The sequence below is a fragment of the Orcinus orca genome, chromosome 1 (assembly GCF_937001465.1).
Source record: "Orcinus orca chromosome 1, mOrcOrc1.1, whole genome shotgun sequence".
NCBI classification, from domain to species: Eukaryota; Metazoa; Chordata; class Mammalia; order Artiodactyla; family Delphinidae; genus Orcinus; species Orcinus orca.
The window spans coordinates 175,154,803-175,180,545 of record NC_064559.1 but is presented as its reverse complement, the minus strand read 5'-3'; the positions used below and the strand labels follow the sequence as shown (position 1 = coordinate 175,180,545).

General features: G+C 40.5%; 1 protein-coding gene across 3 annotated transcripts in view; it reads left to right on the top strand.

The window, feature by feature from the left end:
* NASP (nuclear autoantigenic sperm protein) overlaps positions 1–25,743 on the top strand; it is a 36,145-nt gene extending 10,402 nt beyond the window's left edge. For 2 of the 3 annotated variants that reach the window (XM_033416538.2, XM_049701137.1), the window contains exons 2-15: positions 4,306–4,356; positions 12,789–12,899; positions 14,432–14,512; positions 15,550–15,659; positions 16,357–17,343; positions 20,977–21,056; positions 21,456–21,541; positions 21,651–21,724; positions 22,459–22,647; positions 22,765–22,931; positions 23,330–23,386; positions 23,473–23,550; positions 24,230–24,358; positions 24,849–25,743. In XM_033416538.2, coding sequence (XP_033272429.1) covers positions 4,306–4,356; positions 12,789–12,899; positions 14,432–14,512; positions 15,550–15,659; positions 16,357–17,343; positions 20,977–21,056; positions 21,456–21,541; positions 21,651–21,724; positions 22,459–22,647; positions 22,765–22,931; positions 23,330–23,386; positions 23,473–23,550; positions 24,230–24,358; positions 24,849–24,929 — 2,281 coding nt within the window. In that variant the 3' untranslated portion in view covers positions 24,930–25,743. The remainder of the gene's footprint in view (positions 1–4,305; positions 4,357–12,788; positions 12,900–14,431; positions 14,513–15,549; positions 15,660–16,356; positions 17,344–20,976; positions 21,057–21,455; positions 21,542–21,650; positions 21,725–22,458; positions 22,648–22,764; positions 22,932–23,329; positions 23,387–23,472; positions 23,551–24,229; positions 24,359–24,848) is intronic. The other variant, XM_033416540.2, reaches the window with a different exon arrangement.

Sequence of the window (25,743 nt, the reverse complement as noted above, 5' to 3'; positions counted from 1 at the left end):
TAGAGGTATTCAAAGAAAGACTAGGTTAGCATTTGCCAGGCATGTTGTATACTGAGTAAGGAGCAGAATTAAGTAACTTTCAATTCTAATATTTTAATCAAATACAATTTAATCAAATACATTATCAGGACTCCATGTTTTAAATTACAGACTGGCTGATGGGAGTTATTTATTCTAGACCCTGTGTGATTTCCAAGGATAGTTTTGCATATTCCTTTCTGGGTCATTCTTTCCCGGGTCTCAGTTTTCTCATGCATAAGTTGATCAGCACTTAAACAGAGACTGGGGGGAAGCGTCTACAAATCTCTGAAGCTTGCTTTCTCTATAGCTCTCTTTCTAGTCTGTCCTGTAAATTCTAGCTACCTAGGCCACCCCAAACCTCAAATTCTGTCTTCTCAATTCTGTGAGATGGACTTTGTTCATGGTCCTTCTCTGTCCTGTGGACAAGTCTCTCCAGATAGTAACCTGGGGATACTCATAGGACTCACCTCATTTGTTTCCCTTCTCTCAGATTACTGTCTTGTGCTACTGGTGTAAAACTGGTGTTTCGTGTATTTTGGCTGTTTTTTTTTTAGTAGTTTGAGTTATTTGAATCTGATACCTTCCATTATGGCTAACCGTGAAAGTTTAATAGTGTTGCACTTCATCTGTCACCTATGTGGGGTGCAAAACATTTTGTGTATTATTGTTGCTACTGGTGCTTGAATGTAGCATGTATGTACAGTGTTAACGTGTTTGTTTTTAGTACTCATACTTTGGACGTTTGTGTTATACCACTTTGTGTGTGCCACAGACTGGTATTGGTTTGTGAACTGTTCGTTACTGGTCTACAAAGATACAAGTATAGCGAATTCCCTGGTGGTCCAGTGGTTAGGACTCCACGCTTTCACTGCTGTGGCTCCCGGTTCAGTCCCTGGTTGGGGAACTAAGATCCCACAAACCATGCTGTGTGTATGTATAAAAATTGGGAGTAAGCATTTGGGAACAAAGAAATTTGACATTACTCTGACATTTCTGTTAATACTTTATAAAAACCCATGTCTTACACATTGAAATTAAAAGTCTGGTCCTTCAATCGCAGGTAATTTGAGAAGCTCTGTGGTAGAATTTGGCCAGAATAATCCTTTAGTTAAACTATTTGAACATAATTAGCTATGACAGGAGGTGTTTAGGAGATAAGGATCCAAGGCCATTCCAGCATTCTGGTCAGATCATCTGCTTGCTTATGTTGCAGCTGAAAGCATTTAAATTGTACTTCATTCCTGTCACCCTAACGGTGAAGTCTCTGATTATTTTCAACCCCATTTCCCTGCCTCCCCTCCCCCCAGGGCTTTTCATCAAATTTGTAGACCAATATAACATTCTCAAAAGGATTAGGAGTTAGGAGCAAAGATTTTGGATCCTGCTGAAAGAAACTGACACCTTTTCATCTCTAAAGCATTTTCTAGAACTCAGACTCCAATATAGTTAGTCCCTGCCTGGCATTTAATCTCTTCTGCCTTTCTCAAGTTGTCCCCTCTGCTTTTTTTTTTTTGGCGGCGCCCTGCGCCTTGTGGGATTTTAGTTCCCCAACTCAGGCCTTCGGCAGTGAGAGCGAGGAGTCCTAACCACTGGACCGCCAGGGAATTCCCTGTCTCCTCTGCTTTAACTTTTGTTGGAGACTGTGTCTGATGCTTAGCATATAGTGGGTACTAAAATGTCTATTGAATTTAATTTTTTGAATTAGTATATTTATTTATTGAATTGAGCAAGCAATTTTTTTTTTTTTTTTTTGCGATACACAGGCCTCTCACCGTTGTGGCCTCTCCCGTTGCGGAGCACAGGCTCCGGATGCGCAGGCTCAGCGGCCATGGCTCACGGGCCCAGCCGCTCCGCGGCATGTGGGATCCTCCCGGACCGGGGCGCGAATCCGTGTCCCCTGCATCGGCAGGTGGACTCTCAACCACTGCGCCACCAGGGAAGCCCAGCAAGCTATTTTTTAACTGTTCATTTGTTTCTTCCATACTGTGTATATTACACTGCTATTTTAATAAATTTGTTGTCACTAAACAAGAAAGTCCAGGTGTGAAAAATTAGTTGACTCAGTTCTATTTATATGTATGTTTTAACCTTTGGAGGAGTTTTCAGTAATGTCTATATAGGAAAGCCTTTTTCTCTCCTACAGCTTCTTGTGTTCTCTCATACTTCTACTGTTTCTTGCTGTACATACTTCAATTCTAATTTATTGCTCCTGAGGTGTTAGTACTCACTAGTAAAGTTTCCTGTTTTCCCACTGTTACTTCTTTTTTCCATTTCACCACAGCTAACAGCATTCTCAGCTCTCATGGTGTGCTTTGGGGGCACATTTATAAATGATAATATGTCTTTACTTAGCTGAATGTTGCCTTTGGCATATAGGTGAAAACTGATGATGGGGCAGGTAAAAAGAGACAAGAATTTAAATTAATACCAAGTGAATGGTGTCAATCTATAGGGTTCCTAAGTAATAACTTAAGTCGACCCTGTCTTGAAACCTACCTAAGGTATAACTTTATTGTAAAGAAAGGGTAAATTCTTTCCCATTTATCAATTTTCAAAATAATGCAGTGGTCTCCTATCAGTCTCTAAAAATGACTAACGAGTTCTTTTTGGTTTTTTTGTGTCATTGTGAACTCATGGATTTAAACATATTTGGAGTTTTTCAATCAATTGTAATTATCTTAAAAATTTTTTTAATTTTATATTGGGGTATAGTTGATTAACAATGTTGTGTTGGTTTCAGGTGTACAGCAAAGTGATTCAGTTATACGTATACATGTATCTATTGTTTTTCAAGTTCTTTTCCCATTTAGGTTATTATAGTATATTGAGCAGAGTTCCCTGTGCTATACAGTAGGTCCTTGTTGGTTATGCAATTATTATCTTTGTTGATGCTCATTGTCCCTTCTGGCCAGTGAGATTTTACTGAGGTTGGCTCCTAAGTGTGCTTTTGTAATACTTTTGTAAATATGAAACATCAAATTTATAGAAAAGTGAAAAAATAGTACAAAGAACTCTTCCCATGCTTTACCCTGGATTTCCACTTTTCCTTTATAATTCCTTTTAGCATGACGATAAGTAGATATGACCCTAAATAATATTAGATATAGTATTGTTGCTTTCTGGCATGAAATTGTCCCAGATTCACCTATGTACTTCCCCTGCCCTGGCTTAGAATCAATTCTTTCTCAGTAGAGTCTTGGTTATTTTTAGTGGGAAATGGATTTTCAGGAGCACAGTCTAGGTGCTAGGGGGGTTACTCGTGCTGCTGAGTTGGTCATTATTTCTAGACTTTTTTAGTAAACACAACTATGAAATATTTTAAAGATATTTATTAGTACTTTTCAAAAAAAATGAATGTTCTGGGAAACTGCTTCTTCCTTTTTTTAAAAAAAACTTATTTTTAGTGAGCAGTTGCAGAATGTGAGATTTTCAGGATTGCACATACTGGGTTATAACAAATACTGCATTCTCTTCTGTCCAATCGTAAACTCAAATCTAGGATGTAACTGTCTTGTTCACTGTAGTATACTTCATGTGTAGCAAATAAGCATACAACGGTTATTTGAATGAGTAAGGATTAAATTTGATAATGTAAATATTATGTAAAACCTTAATATTTTGGGCATTTAATAAATCACTCTTCTTTTTTTTTTTTTTGCGGTACGCGGGCCTCTCACTGTTGTGGCCTTCTCCCGTTGTGGAGCGCAGGCTCAGCGGCCATGGCTCACGGGCCTAGCTGCTCCGCGGCATGTGGGATCTTCCCAGATCAGGGCTCGAACCCGTGTCCCCTGCATTGGCAGGTGGACTCTCAACCACTGCGCCACCAGGGAAGCCCAATAAATCGCTCTTTTTATGGCTTTATATTTTCTTTTTTATAAAGTTTATTTATTTATTTATTTTTGGCTGCATTGGGTCTTGTTGCTGCGCGTGGGGTTTCTCTACGTGCCTCAAGCGGGGGCTACTCTTCATTGTGGTGTGTGGGCTTCTTGTTGTGGAACACGGGCTCTAGGCATGCAGACTTCAGTAGTTGTGGCACGAGGGCTCAGTAGTTGTGGCTCACGGGCTCTAGAGCTCAGGCTCAGTAGCTGTGGCGCATGGGCTTAGCTGCTCCGTGGCATGTGGCATCTTCCCAGATCAGGGCTCGAACCCGTGTCCCCTGCGTTGGCAGGCGGATCCTTAACCACTGCACCACCAGGGAAGTCCCCATATTTTCTTAATTTGTTTAATTTCTAGTCTTAAAATAGCCTTCATTTTTACTTTTTTCCTCTTAATTTTTCATTACAGAATTGAAGAAGATGCCCCTGCTCCTTCTACCTCTACAGATAAAGTGGAAAGGTAAGATTATTTACATGGTGCAATTAGATTTATATCTGGAACATAGACTAAGAGGTATATAACTTGAGGGCAGTTTGTTTCATTATTTTCAATAGGTAACGAATAAGACTGAATGTTAAAGTACCTGTCTAAAGTATGGAGTCTTGACAATGATGTCAGTTTTTTTTGTATTTGATTAAAATATTAGAATTGAAAAACTTGTTTAATTCTTCTTACTTAATACCCAACATGCCTGGCAAATGCTAACTTATTTTTCTGTTGTTGTTGTGGCATGCAGGCTCAGTAGTTGTGGCTTGCGGGCTCTAGAGCACAGGCTCAGTAGCTGTGGCGCACGGGCTCAGTTTCTCTGCAACATGTAGGATCTTCCCAGACCAGGGCTCGAACCCGTGTCCCCTGCGTTGGCAGGCGGATTCTTAACCACTGTGCCACCAAGGAAGTCCCTAACTTATTCTTTTCTTTAAAAATATTTTATTTATTTATTTATTGGCTGTGTTGGATCTTAGTTGCAGTGCAGACCTCTCTCTAGTTGTGGTGCACAGGCTACTCTGTAGTTGTGGTGTGCGGGCTCTCTAGTTGTGGCACATGGGCTTATTTGCCTCACAGCATGTGGGATCTTAGTTCCCCGCCTGTGTCCCCTGCATTGGAAGGCAGATTCTTAACCACTGGACCAGCAGGGAAGTCCCTAACTTACTCTTTCTTTGAATACTTCTACTGATTTAGATCTCTGTTTTGTAAGGTTGCCATTTTCAATTTTGTTGTTATTCTGGTTGAAAGTTTTAAATTTTATATTGAGCTCACATGTACTTCCATGTAACTTCCCCATCTGGATGTGACCGTGGTTTTTAACCAGAGGTAAGCATAATAATTAATTAACTAGAAAGCTTATCCAAAAGGTAAATGCCTGGGTTACATTCCTAGAAATTTCATTTCTTAAGCTTTTAGTGTATGAGTGTTTTGGAAAAGCTTCCTGTTAAATCTTAAGCTCACTTAGGTTGAAAATTACTGTTCTAAATTCTGTTTAATCCTTTTTGCAAAATATCTGCACTTTTTAAGAGTCTTTAAGTTTTTCATTTGTTTCATCATTTCACATTGTGGTCTTAAATTCCATTGTTATCTTGGTTATTTAAACCATGTCTTTTACAAATACTACCTACTGATTTGTGAGTCAGTCTCGTTTTGGGGTGGAAGGAGTACTGCTCAGGATTGGTCCTAAAAACACATTCGCGTAACCTTTTTAGAGTCTTGGTATATACCATAGTATTAAATTTCTGGACTGAGAATAAGGTATAAATGTAGCTAGGCTACTTCACCCCTGGAACACTGCTGATATGTGATTATTAATATTCTAAGCATTGATGATCTTTTGAGGAGTATGATAATCTGATTCTGAGAGAAACTTGGAAGGATGGTTGGAAAAAACATGACTAGTCTCATAAATTTGTAACAGCTGATCTGAAATGGTTATTTAGTACTGCCTGGCAACTATAGCATGTTTCCCTGGCCAAGTTGTTCTCCCATTCTGCTGAGTAACTTCTTAATATTCAGTACCGTCACCTGTCTTCTTGCTCTTACTTGATGATTTTACTTTTTAAGAAAATTTGATTGGGGACTACCTGGTGGTGCAGTGGTTAAGAATCCACCTGCCAACGCAGGGGACACGGGTTCGAGCCCTGGTCCGGGAAAATCCCACATGCTGCGGAGCAACTAAGCCCGTGTGCCACAACTACTGAGCCGGTGCTCTAGAGCCTATGAGCCACAACTGCTGAGCCCATGTGCCACAACTATGGAAGCCCACGTGGCTGAGCCCACGCTCCGCAGCAAGAGGCCACTGCAATGAGAAGCCCATGCACCGCAACGAAGAAGTTGCCTGCGTGCAACTTCTGAGAAAGCCTGCATGCAGCAATGAAGACCCAATGTAGCCAAAAATAAATAAAATAAATATATATAAAAAATTTGATTGTTCAGTAATAAGCAGTTAGGAAGAGGAGTTTCTTAATCTATCTTAAATCTGTACCCACACATTCTTTTCTTTCTTTATTTTTTCTTTTCTTTTTTATTTGTTTGCTCTCAGTCTTTGTTGCAGCCAGCGGGCTCCTTAGTTGCGGTACCCGAACTCTTAGTTGTGGTGGGATCTAGTTCCCTGACCAGGGATTGAACCCGGGCCCCCTGCATTGGCTGAACGGAGTCTTATCCACTGTGCCACCAGGGAAGTCCCACATTCTTCTGGATGTGGGTCCATGCTCTTATTCAGAGGTTCTGAAGGTGCAGTCTGTATGCCCCTGGGATCCCCAAGACCCTTTCAGAGATTCCGTAAGGTCAAAATTTTTTGTATTGGTAGACCGTTTGCCGTTTTTGCTGGTTGACATTGGCACTAATGGTGCAAAATCAATGGTGGGTAAACCTGCTGGACCTTTATTTAACAAAGGTCAAGGCAGTACAAGTAGTTCACTCCCAGTTTCACTTCTTTGCTTCCACGATGAAGCAATAGAAACTAATAAATTTATTCTCAGTCCTTCACTACATGGTTTTAGAATAATCTGTGTGACAAAATGGGATTGGAATGCTAATTCTGCACCCTGAAGTAGGTAGGTAAGATGGTTGTCTTTAAGAAAAGCATTTGTGTGACTGTTTGAATAAAGAATTAAATTTTGGGGGCTTCCCAGGTGGCACAGTGGTTGAGAGTCCGCCTGCCGATGCAGGGGACACGGGTTCATGCCCTGGTCTGAGAAGATCCCACATGCCGCGGAGTGGCTAGTCCCATGAGCCATGGCCGCTGAGCCTGCGCGTCCGGAGCCTGTGCTCCGCAACGGGAGAGGCCACAACAGTGAGAGGCCCGCATACCGCAAAAAAAAAAAAAAAAAAAATTAAATTTTTCATGGAATTCTGGATTTCAAAGGATGAACAACAGACTGATTACTCAGACTTGGGTATTTGGCAGACAGTTTCTCAAAAATTAATAAAGTGAGGCTGTCACTTTAAGGGAAGCAACTGAGAATATCTGTTGTCAGTGATAGAATTTGAGCTTTCAAATGAAAATAAATTAAAATCTTAGAAGTTGTATTGACTACCGTGAGCCTGTCTCATGTCCCAATATTTCAAGACTCTTCTGATGAAATTGGTGGTGGTGGTTGTTTTTTATTGTGGTGTAAATGCATATAACATAAAATTTACCATCATAGGGACTTCCCTGATGGTCCAGTGGTTAAGAATCCGCTTCCTGATGCAGGGGACTCAGGTTCGATCCCTGGTCGGGGAACTAAGATCCCACATGCCACGGGGCAACGAAGTCCACGCGCTCTAGAGCCCACGCTCTGCAGCGAAGATCCTGCCTGCCACAACTAAGATCTGATGCAGCCTAATAAATATTTAAAAAAATTACCATCATAACCGTTTTTAAGTGTACCGATCAGTAATGTTAAGTACATGTACGTTACTGTGGAGCCAGTCCCTTCTTGCAGAAGTGAAACTCTCCATCATCCATCTCCAGAACATTTTCATCTTCCCCAACTGAAACTCTACCCATTAAACAACGTCCCATCTCTTCCCCCAGCCCCTGGCAGCCACCATCCTACTTTCTGTCTCTGTGAATTTGACTACTCTAGGTACCTTTTATAAATGAAATCCTACATCGTTTGTCTTTTTATGACTGGCTTATTTAACTTAGCATAGTGTCTTCAGGGTTAATCCATGTTATAGCATCTGTCAGAGTTCTCTTTTTAAGGCCGAATAATATGCCATTGTATGTATAGACCACATTTCGTTTATCCATTCATCTGTCAGTGGATACTTGAGTTGATTCCTTTTGGCGATTGTGAATAATGCTGCTATGTATATGAGTGTACAAAATCATTCATGAATAGGAGATCTATTCAGAGTACAAGATAGAACAATGATTTTTATTTTATTTAAATAAATAAATTTATTTATTTTTTGTTGCATTGGGTCTTCATTGCTGCAGGGGCTTTCTCTAGTTGCAGTGAGCGGGGGCTTCTCTTCATTGCGGTGTGCAGGCTTCTCATTGCGGTGACTTCTCTTGTTGCAGAGCACAGGCTCTATGCGTGCGGGCTTCAGTAGTTGTGGCACACGGGCTCAGTAGTTGTGGCTCGCAGGCTCTAGAGTGCAGGCTCAGTAGTTGTGGCGCATGGGCTTAGTTGCTCTGCGGCATGTGGGATCTTCCTGGACCAGGGCTCGTACCCGTCCCCTGCACTGGCAGGCGGATTCTTAACCACTGCACTATCAGGGAAGTCCCAGAACAATGATTTTTAATGTAGCAGTATGAAAAGTTCGTCAATACATTTTCAGATTCTGCATTGCAAATAACCTTTAAGGAACTACCACTCATTGAGTTTTGGTGTAGTATCAGAGAAGAAAATCCACAGCCATTTACAAGATTATTCAAGGGAATTCCCTGGTGGTGCAGTGGTTAGGACTCCGCGCTTCTGCTGCCAGGGGTCTGGATTCGATCTCTGGTCAGGGAACTAAGATCCCACAAAAAAATTTAAAAAGGTTATTAAAGTACTCCCTTTTCCAAACAGGTATCAGTGTGAGGTCAGATATTTTATACTTCAATGAAAACAACAAATCCCAATGCGTTAAATGCAGAAAAATGAATATGAAAATCCAGCTTTTCTATTAAGCCAGACATTGAAGAGATTTGTAAAAATGTTCAGTAGTGCTTCTCACTAAATTTTTTATGTTTGGGAAATACAGTCATTTTTTCATAGAAGTCATGTTAACATGTAACATTTTAAAATATTTAAAATTTTTTTTAGTTTTAATTTCAACATGGTAAATACAAATAGATATTACTCACATACAGAAAGGCTCTTCGAGGGCCTTCTGTAATTTGGTAGCGTAAAGAGTCTGGAGACCAAAAAGTTTGCGAGCCGTTGCTCTCCTTTTAAAATAATTAATTAATTAATTAATTTTTGTCTGCGTTGGGTCTTTGTTGCCGTGTGCAGGCTCCTCATTGCGGTGGCTTCTCTTGTTGCAGAGCACAGGCTCTAGGTGTGCAGGTTTTAGTAGTTGTGGCTCGTGGGCTCTAGAGCGCAGGCTCAGTAGCTGTGGCACATGGGCTTAGTTGCTCTGCAGCATGTGGGATCTTCCCGAACCAGGGCTCAAACCCGTGTCCCCTGCATTGGCAGGTGGATTCTTAATCACTGCACCACCAGGGAAGTCCCCATTGCTTTTCTATATAAAGACCAACATTTCCACTTGTTCAGTGGATCCCATCCTCAGTCATCTACTCAAAAACAGAGCTCTTGTAGTTCTCTATCCAGCAGTACTACTCCATTCCTCTCCTATGAGCTTATTTGTACTGCATAGTCTTATTATTTGTATCGCATAGTCTTCCCTCGGTATTCATGGGGGATTGGTTCCAGGATACCCCCGCCCCCCGCCCCCAGTACCAAAATCTGTGTATTCTCAAGTCCCTTATATAAAATGTTATAGTATTTGCATGTAACCGAACACATACTCCTATATACTTTAAATTGTCTCTAGATTACTTATACTACCTAGTACAACATAAATAGTTGTAAATATTATGAAAATGCTATGTAAATAGTTGGCCAATATGCAGCAAATTCAAGTTTTGCTTTTTGGAGCTTTCTGGAATTACCACACACTGTACACGGCCCCCCCCGAGTATTTTTAATCTTTGGTTGATGAGAAGGGCAAACTGTATTCCTTTTTTTTTTAAAGAAGATGTTGGGAGTGGGAGTTTATTAATTAATTTATTTTTGGCTGCATTGGGCCTTCATTTCTGTGTGTGGGCTTTCTCTAGTTGTGGCAAGCGGGGGCCTCTCACTATCGCAGCCTCTCTTGTTGCAGAGCACAGGCTCCAGAGGCGCAGGCTCAGTAGTTGTGGTGCGCAGGCTCAGTAGTTGTGGTACACAGGCCTAGTTGCTCCGTGGCATGTGGGATCCTCCTAGACCAGGGCTCGAACCCGTGTCCCCTGCATTAGCAGGCAGATTCTCAACCATTGCGCCACCAGGGAAGCCCTGTATTCCTATTTTTAACCCTTCATTGATCCCCCACATCCCCTTCTACCTATTACTTCATTTCTGTTTCTTGGACAAGAAAACATGAAAGAGTTGTTGTTACTTTGTTTCTTTACTTCCCCTTTTTTATTTCCTGAACATTCTTCAAGTTTTTCTTTCACCATTCTAAAATGGTCTTGGGCTTCCCTGGTGGTGCAGTGGTTGAGAGTCCGCCTGCCGATGCAGGGGACACGGGTTCGTGCCCTGGTCTGGGAAGATCCCACATGCGGCGGAGCGGCTGGGCCTGTGAACCATGGCTACTGAGCCTGCGTGTCTGGAGCCTGTGCTCTGCAGCGGGAGAGGCCACAACAGTGAGAGGCCTGCGTACCGCAAAAAAAAAAAAAAAAAAGTGGTTTTGCTTAATGGTCATTAATGCCATCTATATTATTCCTTAATCTAGTGATTAGTTAATCTTGTCAGTAACATTTGATCCAGTGGATCACTTTCTTTACATGTCTTCATTTGGCTTCAGGGATACTATATTTTTTTCCCTTACTATCTATTCTTTTTTCAGTAGGGGGAGTGACAAGGGCTTGTTCTTCCCCATTTCCCCTGCCTCTGATGTAGAAATGCTCTCAGGGCTCAGTCCTATGACTTCTTTATTAATAGTCACTCCCTAGGTAAATCTCCCCCAGTTTAGCTCAGGCCCGTGGCTTTAAGCGCATAACACCCCATTTGTATCTTTAGTCCCTACATGTTTCTTGAATCTCTTCCTTTGAATATCTTGGCGGTTCAGTAGGCATCTTACAATTAACATGTCCAAAACTAGATTACCCTGCCCCTCACCTGCTTTTTCCTCAGTTGACTATCTCAGTAAATGGCAGTGTTGTATAAATCTTGATCTAGATGGTCTAGATGATCTAGAGATCTAGATGGTCCCTGCCACTAACTCTGTTTTCACATCTGTAAAATGGAGATAAGTTACAGCCTTATGAAGTGGATACCAAGATTAAATGTAAATATAGGTATAATTATCACATGACACATAGTAAGTGTCCATTGTTATCACGGTTGCCCAGGCCAGAAAGCATTGGTTTTATCACTTTCATTCAAGAAATTATGTATCCAGTACGTTAGCAAATTCCAAAATAAGTATATTGAGAATCTAACCATTTCTACTATTTCCTCGGTCTTAGCCTAGATTCTTTCTAAGTAGTCTTCTTCTTCTATTATTATTATTATTGTTTTGAAGGTTTTTTTTTTTTTTTTTTGGGTTGTGCTGGGTCTGTGCGTAGGCTTTTTTCTAGTTGTGGCGAGTGGGGGCTGCTCTTCGTTGTGGTGCGTGGGCTTCTCATTGCAGTGGCTTTTCTTGTTGTGGGACACAGGCTGTAGGTGCACAGGCTTCAGTAGTTGTGGCTCATGGGCTCTAGAGCACAGGCTCAGTATTTGTGACACACGAGCTTAGTTGCTCTGCGGCAAGTGGAATCTTCCCGGACCAGGGCTTGAACCCGTGTCCGCTACATTGGCAGGTGGATTCTTAACTGCTGCGCCATCAGGGAAGTCCCCTAAACTGCACATTTTTGAAGTGAGCAATTTGATGAGCTTTTACATGTGTATATACCTGTAGACCAATATCATAAGATAAGGATATATTTATCATCTCAAAATTTCTTTATGTTCCTTTGTACTTCATTCCCTCTCCAGGCAACCACTAATCTACCTTCTGTTGCTGTAGATGAGTTTGCATTTTGTAGAATATTATCTAAATCGAATCATACTGTATGTACTTTTTTTTGGGCATCTTTGATTCAGCATAATTAAGATTCATCCATGTTATGTGTTTCAACAGTTCATTCCGTTTTATTGATATTCCATATTGTGGATATATCACAGTTTATCCATTTGGGTTTCTAGTTTTTGGCTACTGTAGATAAAGCTGCTATGAATATTTGTGTACGTGTCTTTATGGGCATATACTTTCATTTCTCTTGGGTTAATACCTAGGAATGGAATGGCTAGATATCATATGGTGGGTATATATCTAACTTTAAGAAACTCTCCAGCTGTTTTCTAAAGTGACTCTCCCATTTTACATTCCTGTCAGCAGAATATGAGAGTTCTAGTTGTTCTACATCTTTGCCAACACTTGATGGTGGTCAGTCTTTACATTTTCACCATTCTAGTGGGAGTATAATAGTATCTCATTATGAGTTTAATTTGCATTTCTCAAATGACTGATGTTGTTGAGCGTCTTTTCATGTGCTTATTTACCATTCATATATCTTGGTAGTGAGCTTTTTTAGTGATAGGTAAGTGTGGGTTAGCTAAGCCTTGCCAGAGTAGTTCAGAGGTTTAAAGAAATTAAAGTATTATGGTTTAAATGTAGCAGGTATTCCAAAAATGTTGGTTCTAAAAGTATTTGACATTTGAAAAAAAATCTTTCTCTTGCAGTCTGGATGTGGATAGTGAAGCTAAGAAACTATTGGGTTTAGGACAGAAACATCTGGTGATGGGGGATATTCCAGCAGCTGTCAATGCCTTCCAGGAAGCAGCTAGTCTTTTGTAAGTACTGTGTTTTGCTATGATGGGATATTGTGTTCCTAATAAAGTTGAATCATAAAAAGTTGTTTAATGGGATAAAAAGAATAAAGAGCAAGAGTTTAAGAAGATTTGATTATTTTTCATGTGTAAATTTATTCCTATAACTATAAAACTTATGTATCACTGACCAATTTCAGCCTTTGATTTTCCTGAGTTAAGTTAATTTGTTTTCTGTTCATCACTAACTAACTTGTCCTGGTTTTGGTTCAGGGTCATATTTGTCCATTTTTCCCCACAACCCTTACTCCTTCTAGAACAGAGTCTTACTCCTGGATGTCTGCAATAATCTTTTCAGATTATTGGCCTCTGGCCTCTGGTCTCTTCATCATCACCTGAGTCTGAAGAGCTGAGGTTCTGGTATTCAGTGGTGTGCTAAGGGTAGGGCCCAGATTTCATCTGATGCTGAGTATTTAGGTATTTTTATATAAAAGTATGTGGTTATCTTAAAATGAAAATGTTAAAATCTAAGTTTTTAAGATTAAGCACATAGAAACACACTTCTTAGCTTATTCCTTATTCCTGGAAAGTTCAGTATTCTCACTGTCCTGCCATTAAGGGTATTTAGGAGGAAAATTTGAGATGCATTATTTTAATCTAGTAGACTACCCTTAAACATGACCTTCATCACAATAGTTTCTTTGTTTAGTTGTACTGTTTACTCTCACTAATCTCTCAGGCTGTTAGTTGGCCTGGCTTAGCATGATTTCTGCCAATCCTTTACCCCATGATAGCTGGTCTCCTTACTCCACATAAAGTACCTCCTCCTTACCATTTATCACACTTGTATTTTTTTCCTCTTCTTCTTCCCTGTCTAGATATTAATAGCTTAAATTTGTATATATAGTGCTATCTGTATTTCTAAGCATTATTTTAAATGATTTTATATACATTAACTTAATTAGTTCTTGCAATATCTCTGACTGGTTCTTAACATTTCCATTTTACAGATGAGAAAACTGAGGTACTGTGAGATTAAGTAACTTGACTAAGGTTAAAAGTTAGAGGCAGGATTTGAACCTAGGCAGTCAGGCTCCAGAGAACATTCTCTTAACTCTTTATCATCATGCCTTTCCATGGACCTTATTCATGCTTTGGGTCCCAGCCAAAGGCCCTCTAACTCTAACAATATTCTGGCCCGTATTGACCCCTATCTTATACCAGGAGAAACGCCTATTAATGTAATTTGGCTCTTAGATTATATAGTATAACTGTAGCAAATGGATGTCTTTTAGAGTATATATTATATTCTAATTATATAATGTATATTATATATCTAAATTTGTAATTATATACTATATAGATGAAGAACAGGCAACATTAATTCATTCATTCTTAAAGTCCCTTGGACCTTGACTTCAAAGCAAGAGGAGTGGAGCATTGGTTTCCTAGAAGGATGTGTTACAGAAGAAATGTCATTTTATAGCTAAAGAACTAGGGGAAGAAATTTTTAGACTAGATGTTAATTCAGATCTTAGCTGTTATTCTCTTTGTAGAGGTAAGAAGTATGGAGAGACAGCTAATGAATGTGGAGAAGCCTTCTTTTTCTATGGGAAATCGCTTCTGGAGTTGGCAAGGTATGTCTTTCAAGCCAAGTCTTTAAGGAATATGTTTTGTATCATAGTAGTCTTATTTAAAAACTTGCTTCTTTGTTTGCTAAGATTGTTTACTAGCTTTGAGATTTCACATGAGCTAAGTGGGACAGGTTTTACTGGGGGGGTTTAGAAGGAGCATGAAATATTGATGGAAGTTTTTTTTTGGCAGGGGGGGCATGCTGTGGGCTTGTGGGATATTAGTTCCCCAACCAGGGATTGAACTTGTGCCCCCAGCAGTGAAAGCGCGGAGTCCTAATCACTGGACCACCAGAGAATTCCCTTGATGGGAGTTTTGAAAGTCACCTGATACAAAGAGTAAAGTTATACTTAAATTTTGACTTTTGCAGTAATTAGAAGCAGAGGTCTTTCCATTAGTGAATAGTCAGTAATTTATCAAAGTCCAATTTAGAGAGAGAACCTTTGAAATCACTCTCAGCTAGCCCAAAACAGTCATCCATAAGAAGGACTGAATGAAGGACAATTTGAAAACACTGGCATGTGAAAATGTCTTAAGATAAGACTCACAAGTAGTCTTAACTGTTGGAAAGTTGTTGTGTATCTTCCACCAGAATTTATTAATCAGAATAAAATATATTGAGGGTACACAGAGGAGCAAATATTCTGTAATCTATTTAATCTCAGTTCTGCTAAGTTTTCTAATTTTGTAGAGCATTCTAAGGATTTGTCTTGAAAACCTTGCCAGAATGTTTTTGGCCATCTAGAGAAATGTAGGTGGATGAGAAGTTTGGGAAATATGGCCCTTTTGATAAGAGTCATCAGTGTTTTTTCAGGTGGCTGGATAAAAAGGGTATGTTTATTTCTTTCAGTGCTCTTACAGCCTTAATTTATATTAAAAGTTTTGATCATTGCATTTCTTTCATGAGTGCTTATAGTTTATATTCTCTGTACTTGCTTACTCTTCTGTTGCTTTTAAAATACAGGACTACAGTTTCTGTCTTACAAAGACTGTTAGGTTCTAGCCATCATACCTTTAGTGCTTTCTCCTTTTGTTCTGCTAGAATGGAGAATGGTGTGTTGGGAAATGCCCTGGAAGGTGTGCATGTGGAAGAGGAGGAAGGAGAAAAAACAGAAGAAGAAACTCTGGTAGAAAATAATGATAACATAGATGGTATGTGGAGTTACATGTGACATTCAAGAGATGCGACGTTGATTTCTTGTGTACAAGTGATGGAAATAGGGCTCTCCTTATCCTGAATGATCTCTCCTGGGGTGACACCTGCATCTGGTGGAGACTGCAGGGGAGGTGGCTGATTACTGAAACAGATAGCAGGCTTTTGTAAGGGGATAACTTAATTTCCCAAATAAGTCTGGTTATTTAAATTGATGTTTTAAGTATTAAAACAACCTTAAATATTTTTCTGATGTGAATTTTAAAAAGTCTTTACAGCTCAGTTATTTTAATGGCTGTGCTTTTGGAGCCCTTTTACATTTTTTTGTGTCTAAGAAAATTAAATGTTAATTTCTAATTTGAGTTTGGCTGCTAGAATTTTACATATCAGATGGAGGTCTATATAGTGTATAGAAGAGAATGTAAAAGCTTGGCATCTCTTACCTAACTGATATCAGAATGCTCAAGTAAAATAATATCTAATTTAAGGAGCTTGGGTTTCTTTTGCAGTAAGTTGCTCTGCTAGCTGGGAGTTTCCCTTTGCTTTTCTCAAGGGGGCAGATAATTTGCAGGCCATCTGCTAAAACATAAGCCAGGCTGTTTGAGGGTTTAAAGGGAATGTATTTTTAGTTTCCATTTATGCCTTTATCATTAAACTCGAAGACATGTTTATGCTTCATGTTCTTTAACCATGTAGAGGAAGCAAGGGAAGAGTTGAGAGAACAGGTTTATGACGCCATGGGAGAAAAAGAAGCCAAAAAAACAGAAGACAAGTCTCTGGTAAAGCCTGAAACGGATAAAGAACAGGAAACTGATATGGAGAAGGGTGGAAGAGAAGATATGGATATAAGTGAGCCTGCAGGGGAACTACAGGAAAAAGTTGAATCAACTCCAGATCAGTTAACTGAAACCACTAAAGAGGGAAAAGGAACAGCAGCACCAGAAGGACTGAATGAAGCTGAAGTCACTTCTAAGAAGGCAGAACGGGAAACACCAGATGCTGAGGAAGGAAAATCAGTTTCTGGAACTGACGTCCAAGAAGAGTTCAGAGAAAAAGGAGGTCAGGGAGAAGTAATTGCGAGCATAGAGGAGAAACCAAAAGAAGCTTCAGAAGAGCAACCTGTTGTGACTCTAGAAGAGCAGGGCACTGCAGTGGAGATAGAAGCAGTCAAGCCAGTGGATGTGGGTGGGGATGAGCCAAAGGAGCAGGTAGCTGTCTCTGCAAGTGAGCCAGGAAAGGCTGTTCTTGAGCAGTTGGTAGGGCAAGAATTGCCTCCTGCTGAAGAGTCACCAGAGGTGACAGCACAGGCTGCAGAGGCCTCGGCTGCAGAAGCTGGATCAGAAGTCTCCGAGAAGCCTGGGCAGGAGGAGCCAGTTCTCCCTAAGGATGGTGCAGTCAATGGACTATCAGCTGCAGGGGATCACACTCCCAATGAACCGAAGACTAATGCAGAAGGACGGACAGAAACAAAAGATGGCTCAGGACTAGAGGAGAAGGTCAGGGCAGAGTTGGTTCCTAGCCAGGAGGAGACTAAGCTGTCTATAGAAGAGTCTGAGGCAGCTGGAGATGGGGTTGAGACTAAGGTAGCCCAGGGGGCTACCGAGAAATCCCCTGAAGACAAAGTTAAGATAGCTGCTAATGAAGAAACACAAGACAAAGAAGAACAGATGAAAGAGGGTGAAGGTAACCGGGACATGCAAGAGCTGCAGTGGGTGGAGTACATTCTGGATTTGACTCACTAATCATGGGTAAAAGTCAGCCTTCCATTCAGGATTTTCCGTCTGCCTTTAATCCGGATTAGGAAAGGGCTAAGTGAAAATGGGGTTAGTTTAAGAAGGTGGTGATAAGTTGAGCAAGTTAAAGCAAGTCTTCTTTAGCTGGCTTATAAACTAACGCTTTACTAACTGCAAAATAGGCCTTTCTGTGATATCTGAGACTTGGCTAGCTATCAGTAACTTGTACCATACTAGCCAATAAAGGTGGGTGGGAAGTGGGGTAGATAGGGAAGTAGTGGGCTAGGCTGGCAGAGAATGCTGAATGGATGTTCACTTGCATGCCTCTTGATTTTTAAATTTACTGTTCACTTGGTTCCTTTTTCTCTGCTTTAGGAATCAGGATTAGAGCAGTAGAATCCACTGAATTGATACACTTAAGCAGGCATGCCATTTATATGAAGGCAGTTAACCCTTGAATGTTCTATCGCCAGAGTGGAAGAACTCTGGTAATCTTTACTTTTAGTCTTCAGTAAGTGTTCAGAGGCTTATTCACATTAGTTAAATTAGCCCCCTCCAAAGATAACAGAAAACCTAACCGTTAAGCCCTCTTGCTGCTTTCCCCCCTCATTTCATGCTTGCTTTGGCTGCTAAACTGAATTTTTTGTTACTTAGAACATTATAAAGTGTGAATGCTTTATATAGTATTATTGGTCTAATTGTGATTCAGTTTCATTAAGATGTATAAGCCTCTAATTACCAACTCCATAACTGGCACGTCTGACTTGAGTTATACTATCATTTGAGGATTCTACTGTCCATAAGATTTATCTAATGTTGTTATTAATAACCATAGGTATATTCTAATTAATCATTATTACACATATATATTACTTATATAATTGACAGACTACTTCGAGTTCTCTTAAGTTTTAGATGTTCAAAGACCCATTATCAATATGTGTAGCTGATTCTGGTAAGCTTCCTTCTACCTATGTGCAGGTCCCTGTACTCCAGCCAGCACAGGCATGGTAACCAGTAGTGAATTGGCTAAATGGTAGAACCATTGGGCTACTTATTGGGCTTTAGGAGATATCTATGGGAAAAGCACAGAACTGAATTCCTCAATTTAAAAAAACCTCCCATGTCTTAATTTTTAATGATAATTAGCTAGAGTAGTAAAAAGCTCTGCTGGCTCTCTGAAGTTGGACTTTGAATAATAAGCTACAGTAGAGATGTCATTTCTCCACAGTTCAAAAACTATTCATTTGAGTCTCACAAGTAACATTGTTAGAGCTCTCTCACATACATTACTTTTGATTTCCAAAATACAGTACTGTGTAAGTAGGTAGTATTACTCCAGTTATAGTGATGAGGAAGCTGAGGCTTAGGGGTTACGTGACTTGTTTAGGGTCAAACAGTACATCACAGTACTGGAATCTGACCCTAGATCTGATTTGAATGTATTGTTCTTCCAAAGATACCTCACACTGAGGAAGGCAACTTTCATCCCTTCTGTTAACCCACCTCTTGTCAGAAATTTACATGGTAACACTAGCCTGCAGAAATCTTACAAGAGGTTTTCTCTTAAAACCTCCATTTCCTGCCATCTCTTGGGCTCTCTATATCCCTTAAAAAGAAAAAGATAATAAGCCTATTCTTTTCTCATTGTCACACTAGGTATGATTGGTAAGTGAACAAAATTTTAATGTTGTAGGCATAAAGCTTGGCCATGCTCAGACTGACTGTACAGGTCAATTTGTAGTGTTTCCTAACTATCCTTTGGGAATGCTAGAATAACCAGAGAATCAGCAGATTGCCTTTACTTGGCCTTTGAGAGTCATTCTTCTGGTTTGCACAACTCTCTGCCCGTACTGTTTTGAAGATGCTACAAGATCAGAGAAATGGTATGTTATAAAACATTGTTTCCCTTTCTCTGAAGGATGGCATACCACAAAAAAGACTCCATTTTCAAAGAAGCTTAGAAAATATTTTAACAGATCTCTTTACTGAGGCCTTCACTGCATTCCTAGTAATATGTGGGTACAGGTTACCAGGTTGGAAAGTGTTATTTTAAAGTAATGGCTTTCTCTTTAACCTAGCTCCCTCTCCACCATTCCATGAAGGTAGTACAGATTCCTCAAGAGAAACCAATATTTTTCTCAGACCATTATAAGAATTTTAATTTAAAAATTTGATGTAAAACTCCAAATAACTATTTTATGCAAATTAGATGTCAACTTTTAGCATTTTGGTATGAGTGGAACAGATACCAGATAAATAAGAAGAACATAGAATAACAACATTTTGTCAAATTTTCCTACAAATTGGGAAGGTAAGGTGTTTGGTTTTTTTAGTATTGTGAGAAATACAAAGATCTGCTTCACCTGTCATATATTCTGGTGGAGGATGGGCTTCATTGTCAGAGTCAATAAAACCACCCATCTAGTCTAACATCAGGGAACTAAGTACACAAACCACTTCAAAATTTGGGCATGGAAATATAATGGTGTATGGTGGTGTGGGTACTTATATTTCAGAAGCACCAAATTACAAAGTCAACAGGAGAAAAGGGAGGCACTTGATAAAATGCGGTTTGTTTGCTGTAGAGGTTAACTATAATTAGCTTGTAACTTTAACTGGTTCTTAGAGGGCTTTAGTTTGTCCTAATTTATAGGACTTTTCTGTGCCTATTCCCATCCCGAAGCAGTATTGTTAGATAAAAGTCCTTTAACCTGACTTCATGGCTCTAAGGCCTAGTTTTTAGTTAGGAGACAATATTTGAGCTTTTCTGCTGGTGTTAAATGCTTAATGAAAGATGGCAGAGATAGGCACATTATACCCATTTCATGAATTGTGGACCCCCAAAGGTTCATTTATTAATCACTTGACATTTTGAACTTTAAGTGATGTGTAGAGCTATTTATCAGCAGCCTGTCCTTACAGGCAGTTAACTTGTGAGTGTTGTTAATATGGTGAAATATGGTGTTGATATGGCTGGAAATTTTAACATGGTACTGCTCACTCAAATTCTGTACGTGCTAGAGCTGGCTGGAGTGTGTGGCATGCTCATTGGTGAGAGTTGGTAAGGGCTATGCTTTTCCGTTCACAGTTCTGTTGTGGGAAAGCTAGTCTCTTGAGTATTCTTGCTTTGAATGGACTGGAGTAATTTAACTTTTGGTATTTTCTTAGCCTTATTAGTATTAACTGACAATTGGCTTAAAGACCCCAGGAATACTGGCTGAGGCCTCCAGCTGATTCTGGTTGAGTAGATGGGAGCTTCTAAAGCCCATGAATAAAAGTCAGCTAATCTGTTTTGATCTGAACGGTCCAGGTTGACTTTTAGAAGAGAAACACAGCCTGTTGATCATTGAAGCTCTGAACCATAGACACTATAAGATTATACAGTCTAAGTCTGGATTAGACTTGAATTAGACTGTTAACCACTGGCTTTATTATTTACATCCAGTTCAGATGTTAACTGATTTGGCTTAGTATCTGGCCTGTCCTACCTCAGAATGTAGGTTATTTGACAAATGTTTATTGGAATTTTTGACTTGTCAGATCCTTAATATTCTCAATACTGAAGAATTTTTACTTGCAGAAACCGAGGGCTCAGAAGAGGAGGATAAAGAAAATGACAAGGCTGAAGAAACACCAAATGATTCACTTCTTGAAAACAAGGTGAATTATTTGTTCAGTATCATTGTCTACTTTCTTATTGTGGGACTTTGGTTTACTAGTGTAGGCATGATTATTATAGGTAGCTGTTTCTTGGTTAGGGCTTGGGGACCCTTTATTCATGCTGGGAATAGACAGATCCATTTGAACCCAGGGGGTCCTGTCAGTTAGGACATGACCCAACATATCACTGCTAACTATCACTGACATAAGGTGATATGGGGTAGACTTTGTAGGGGTCCATTCTGTAGGTTTAGGGAGAAAAATATGAACTTTGAATCCTATATCAGTCTCTCCCCGTCCCACGCCCCCAAGCTATACTAAATTATACATTTAGATTTATAATCAAATGATGCCTGTCTTGTACTTCTGCCTAATACTAATGATTTGGATATACTTCAGTCTCTTCAAGAAAATGAAGAAGAGGAGATTGGGAACCTAGAGCTTGCCTGGGATATGCTGGATTTAGCAAAGATCATTTTTAAAAGGTAAAACTCTTGGTGCTTCTAGGTTGGGAGCTTGGTGGTTGAAGACAAAGCAGTTAGGGTTCGACAGATGCTTATTAATAAGGTTTCTGACCATCTTTCCTTCTTTTAGGCAAGACACGAAAGAAGCTCAGCTTTATGCTGCACAGGCACATCTTAAACTTGGAGAAGTTAGTGTTGAATCTGGTAATACATTTTCCATTTTACTCTCTTTTCTAACACATCCCTTGCCCCTGCCTTAATCTTCCTCTAATTCCTTAAAATCTAGCTCAATTGATCATAAATTGTGGGCAATTAGCTTTAAAAGGACAGTAGGCTTTTTTTCTTTTTGGCCGTATTGTGCAGCATGTGGGATCTTAGTTCCCCAGCCAGGGACTGAACCCCTGCCCCCTGCATTGGGAGTGCGGAGTCCTAACCACTGGACTGCCAAGGAAGTCCTTCTCAATAGGGTTTTTTTTTTTTTTTTAAATTTATGGCTGCGTTGGGTCTTCCTTGCTCTGCGTGGCCTTCTCTAGTTGGGGTGAGCGGGGGCCACTCTTCGTTGCGGTGCACGGGCTGCTCATTGCGGTGGCTTCTCTTGTTGCGGAGATGGGCTGTAGGCACGCAGACTTCAGTAGTTGTGGCTCACAAGCTCTAGAGTGCGGGCTCAGTAGTTGTGGTGCACGGGCTTAGTTACTCCGTGGCATGTGGGATCTTCCCGGACCGGGGCTCAAACCTGTGTCCCCTGCATTGGCAGGCGGATTCTTAACCACTGCACCACCAGGGAAGCACCTCAGTAGGTTTTTTAAAGTCATTTTGATGGTTTTTAGTCAAGAGTCCTGGAGATGCTACGAAGAAAAATGAAATATAAGATGGGAGCATATTCCTGCAGCATGGTCTGAAATTTTAGAAGTATTGCTTGCTGTTTTTCTCTTCGTTAGAGAATTACATCCAAGCTGTGGAGGAGTTCCAGGCTTGCCTAAACCTGCAGGAGCAGTACCTGGAAGCCCATGATCGGCTCCTTGCAGAGACCCACTACCAGCTGGGCTTGGCCTATGGGTACAACTCTCAGTATGATGAAGCAGTGGCACAGTTCAGCAAATCTATTGAAGTCATTGAGAAGAGAATGGGTGAGTAAGCATCAGCTGTTTCCACAATGATTTTGATGGATCCAGTATTGACAGTTAAAAAAAAAAAGGCTTCTTTTGTGTTATCTGTTACTGATCACTTCAGCCTGTTCTTCCTAGCTGTACTTAATGAGCATATGAAGGAGGCCGAAGGGTCACCTACTGAATATGAGAAAGAAATTGAGGAGCTGAAGGAGCTGCTACCTGAAATTAGAGAGAAGATAGAAGATGCAAAGGAGTCCCAGCGTAGTGGGAATGTAGCTGAATTGGCTCTGAAAGCAACTCTGGTTCGTTTGGTTTCCTTTTAAAGTTTTGATAATAGTATATTCGATATTGTTGAAGGCCCTTTATCATGGTATTAGCGTGCCATTTGCTTAAGAATCTTAACTTATGACTTGGTTTCCAGGGAGTTGGAGGTCAGAGGGAATGTGAGAACTCATATACTGTTCCTCTCAAATAGTAAATATTAATGCTTAAGATAATATGCTCTGGAGCCAGACTGTGTGGGTTTGAATTCTATCTCAGCTACTTACTATGTGTGACCACAGGTATGAGTAGAGGAGGTGAGTGATGTTGCTACTATATGGTGGCCACTAGTATTTGAGGTCTTAAACAGTTGCTTGTAGGTGGGTGACCTGGTCGGCTCTGTCCTGGGACCCACCTGGGTTTGTCATCTCTCACACAGGTGGAGAGCTCTACTTCAGGTTTCACTCCTAGTGGAGGAGGCTCTTCAGCCTCCATGGTGGGTATTCAGGTGGTTTTTGTCACTTAATATTACACCTCTGTTTGTCTAGGAGTACATTGCTAACAAAGGTTTCTTATTGTCAGATCGCCTGTAGAAAGCCAACAGATGGTGCTTCCTCATCAAATTGTGTGACCGATATTTCTCACCTTGTCAGAAAGAAGGTAAATCTATATGTGGTCATTTCTTTTCTGTCTTCTTCTCACTCTGCATTTTTTTTTCCTCCAAATGATACATGAGGAGTATCTTTCCTATGAACACCCCTCATACTAGGTGCAGTAAGACATTCGTTTTGCAAAAATAGGCGAGGATTTGAATGAAGATCGGTCTTGACTGAGTATGTCTTCTAGCAAAACTTTCCTGGTTTTTAGCCCAAGGGCTCTCAGGAAAGGTGATGAGGAGGACTGGTCAGATCAGCCCATCTTAGGAAGCTGGCAGGTTTACAGTAGTCATTCAGCAGCAGATCTCTTGATACTTAAACTTGTGTGAGTCTGCCTTCTGCCTGTTGCAGTAATTTTTTTCTCTTGTGGAAGAGCCTGAACTCTTGCTTTGTTTCCTGACTCAAATGTAGGAATTCAAATTTGTGGGTTGGTTACTGTTCAGATCTATTCCTCATCCCCACCCCACTCTTCCATTAGAGAGGCTGAATTGGTATGTTTGGGCAGACCAATCTGTTTCTGCAGAGGACAGGTTGTGGCCAGGGAGACCCTTAGAGCTGTGAATCCTGGTGTTGGGATCTTTGCACCATAGGGAAGAGGGGGGCGTTAAGGAATTGTTTTACAGTTGTCCTTTTGAAAACATTAAGCACACTTGTGAAGCCTTCACCATTAATTATATCTTTAGAGAAAACCGGAGGAAGAGAGCCCCCGGAAAGAAGATGCAAAGAAAGCCAAACAAGAGCCGGAGGTGAATGGAGGCAGTGGGGATGCTGTCTCCAGTGGAACTGAAGTTTCGGAAAACATGGAGGAGGAGGTGGGCAGTTAAGCAGGGTTTGGACACTTGCCTCATTTCCCCTTGTTCTCAGGGCCTGGGGAAACCAGTCCTTCTAAGTGCATGTTCCCCAACTTGAGCCTGTTTGGATTACTTGAGTGCAACCCTCAAAAACAATGAGGTCATAGAGGAAACAGTTTGGTTACAAAATATAGGACGTCTCATTGACAAATGGAACCTATATACGTATCAGCGGTCCCACTCTAATGAATGTATGAGAAGACACTTAATTGGCAAGACCATTCAGTCTTTTTTTGCTCCTCTTTCTAATATGAACACTGGCTCTGTCAGCCCTATTACAGAGAATTTAGGAAATGGCCTTATAACGTGTGGTCATTGCTCTTTTAGTGTAGAGAGCAAAGCAGATAAGGGACCTGTGTTTATTTCCTCTGACTGAGGCCTGCTCAGTTGTGTAAGAAAGAATGGCTTAAAGTAGGGTCACTTATGCCCAGGCTCCCTGTTTATCTTCCAGGCTGAGAATCAGGCTGAATGCCGGGCAGCAGTGGAGGGGACAGTGGAGGCTGGAGCTACAGTTGAAAGCACTGCATGTTAAGAGAGGGAGCAGAGCCTTCCTCCCAATGGAAAGTGTTTTTGTATATAATGTATTTTTTCACTTTTGGGGGATTCTTTTTGTATAACTTCAATAAAGATTGTAAGCAAAGGTTGAGGCTTTGATGATTTTTTTTTTTTTCCTTAAATATTGGCTAAATGTGTGCCTTGGAGCACTCCGGGTTTTATATGGTGGCCAAAGGTTTTTGTGGGTTTTTTTTCCCTCCTCTACTGATCTCTGTGTTGGAAGTTCTAATCCAGATTCCTGTCTGATGTGGAGGTGATGAAATCAAGTGTGGCTGTAGGCCCTTATCTTCCAATGGTGCTATATTTTTTCCATCTTAAATACTCTGAACCCAGCTGTCTTGTGAACTTTGAATGGTGCTCTCCCTGGACAGGAGCTATAAAAAACAAGACTTGGTGAAGATCTTGCTCTTCGGTGCTGATACTGTTTGATGGACTTTGACTGTGAACTGATAACAGCTTCTAAGCCAGGCCTTAGGTGGCACCTGTCTTATCCACGTCGTCTCCAACTGGGGCCATAATCCTGTCCTGGAAAAAAGAACTGAAGAAAACTTGGGGCTGGGGAGCGGGGAGTGATCCTTGAGGAAACTGGTGTGCTAATTGTAGAAAATTGAGCTTTCTGGTTTGAAAGTGACTAAGGGACTGACTGATGGACACTCTGGATGTGGTTGGAAGAAGGAATCTGGGGGGAGAACTGGCTGGTTGAGTTATATTTGTTATAACAGAAAATATCAACAGTTGGAATTGTTACCTGTCCACAGTTTTGACTTCTTAAATAAAGATGCTAAAAAGCT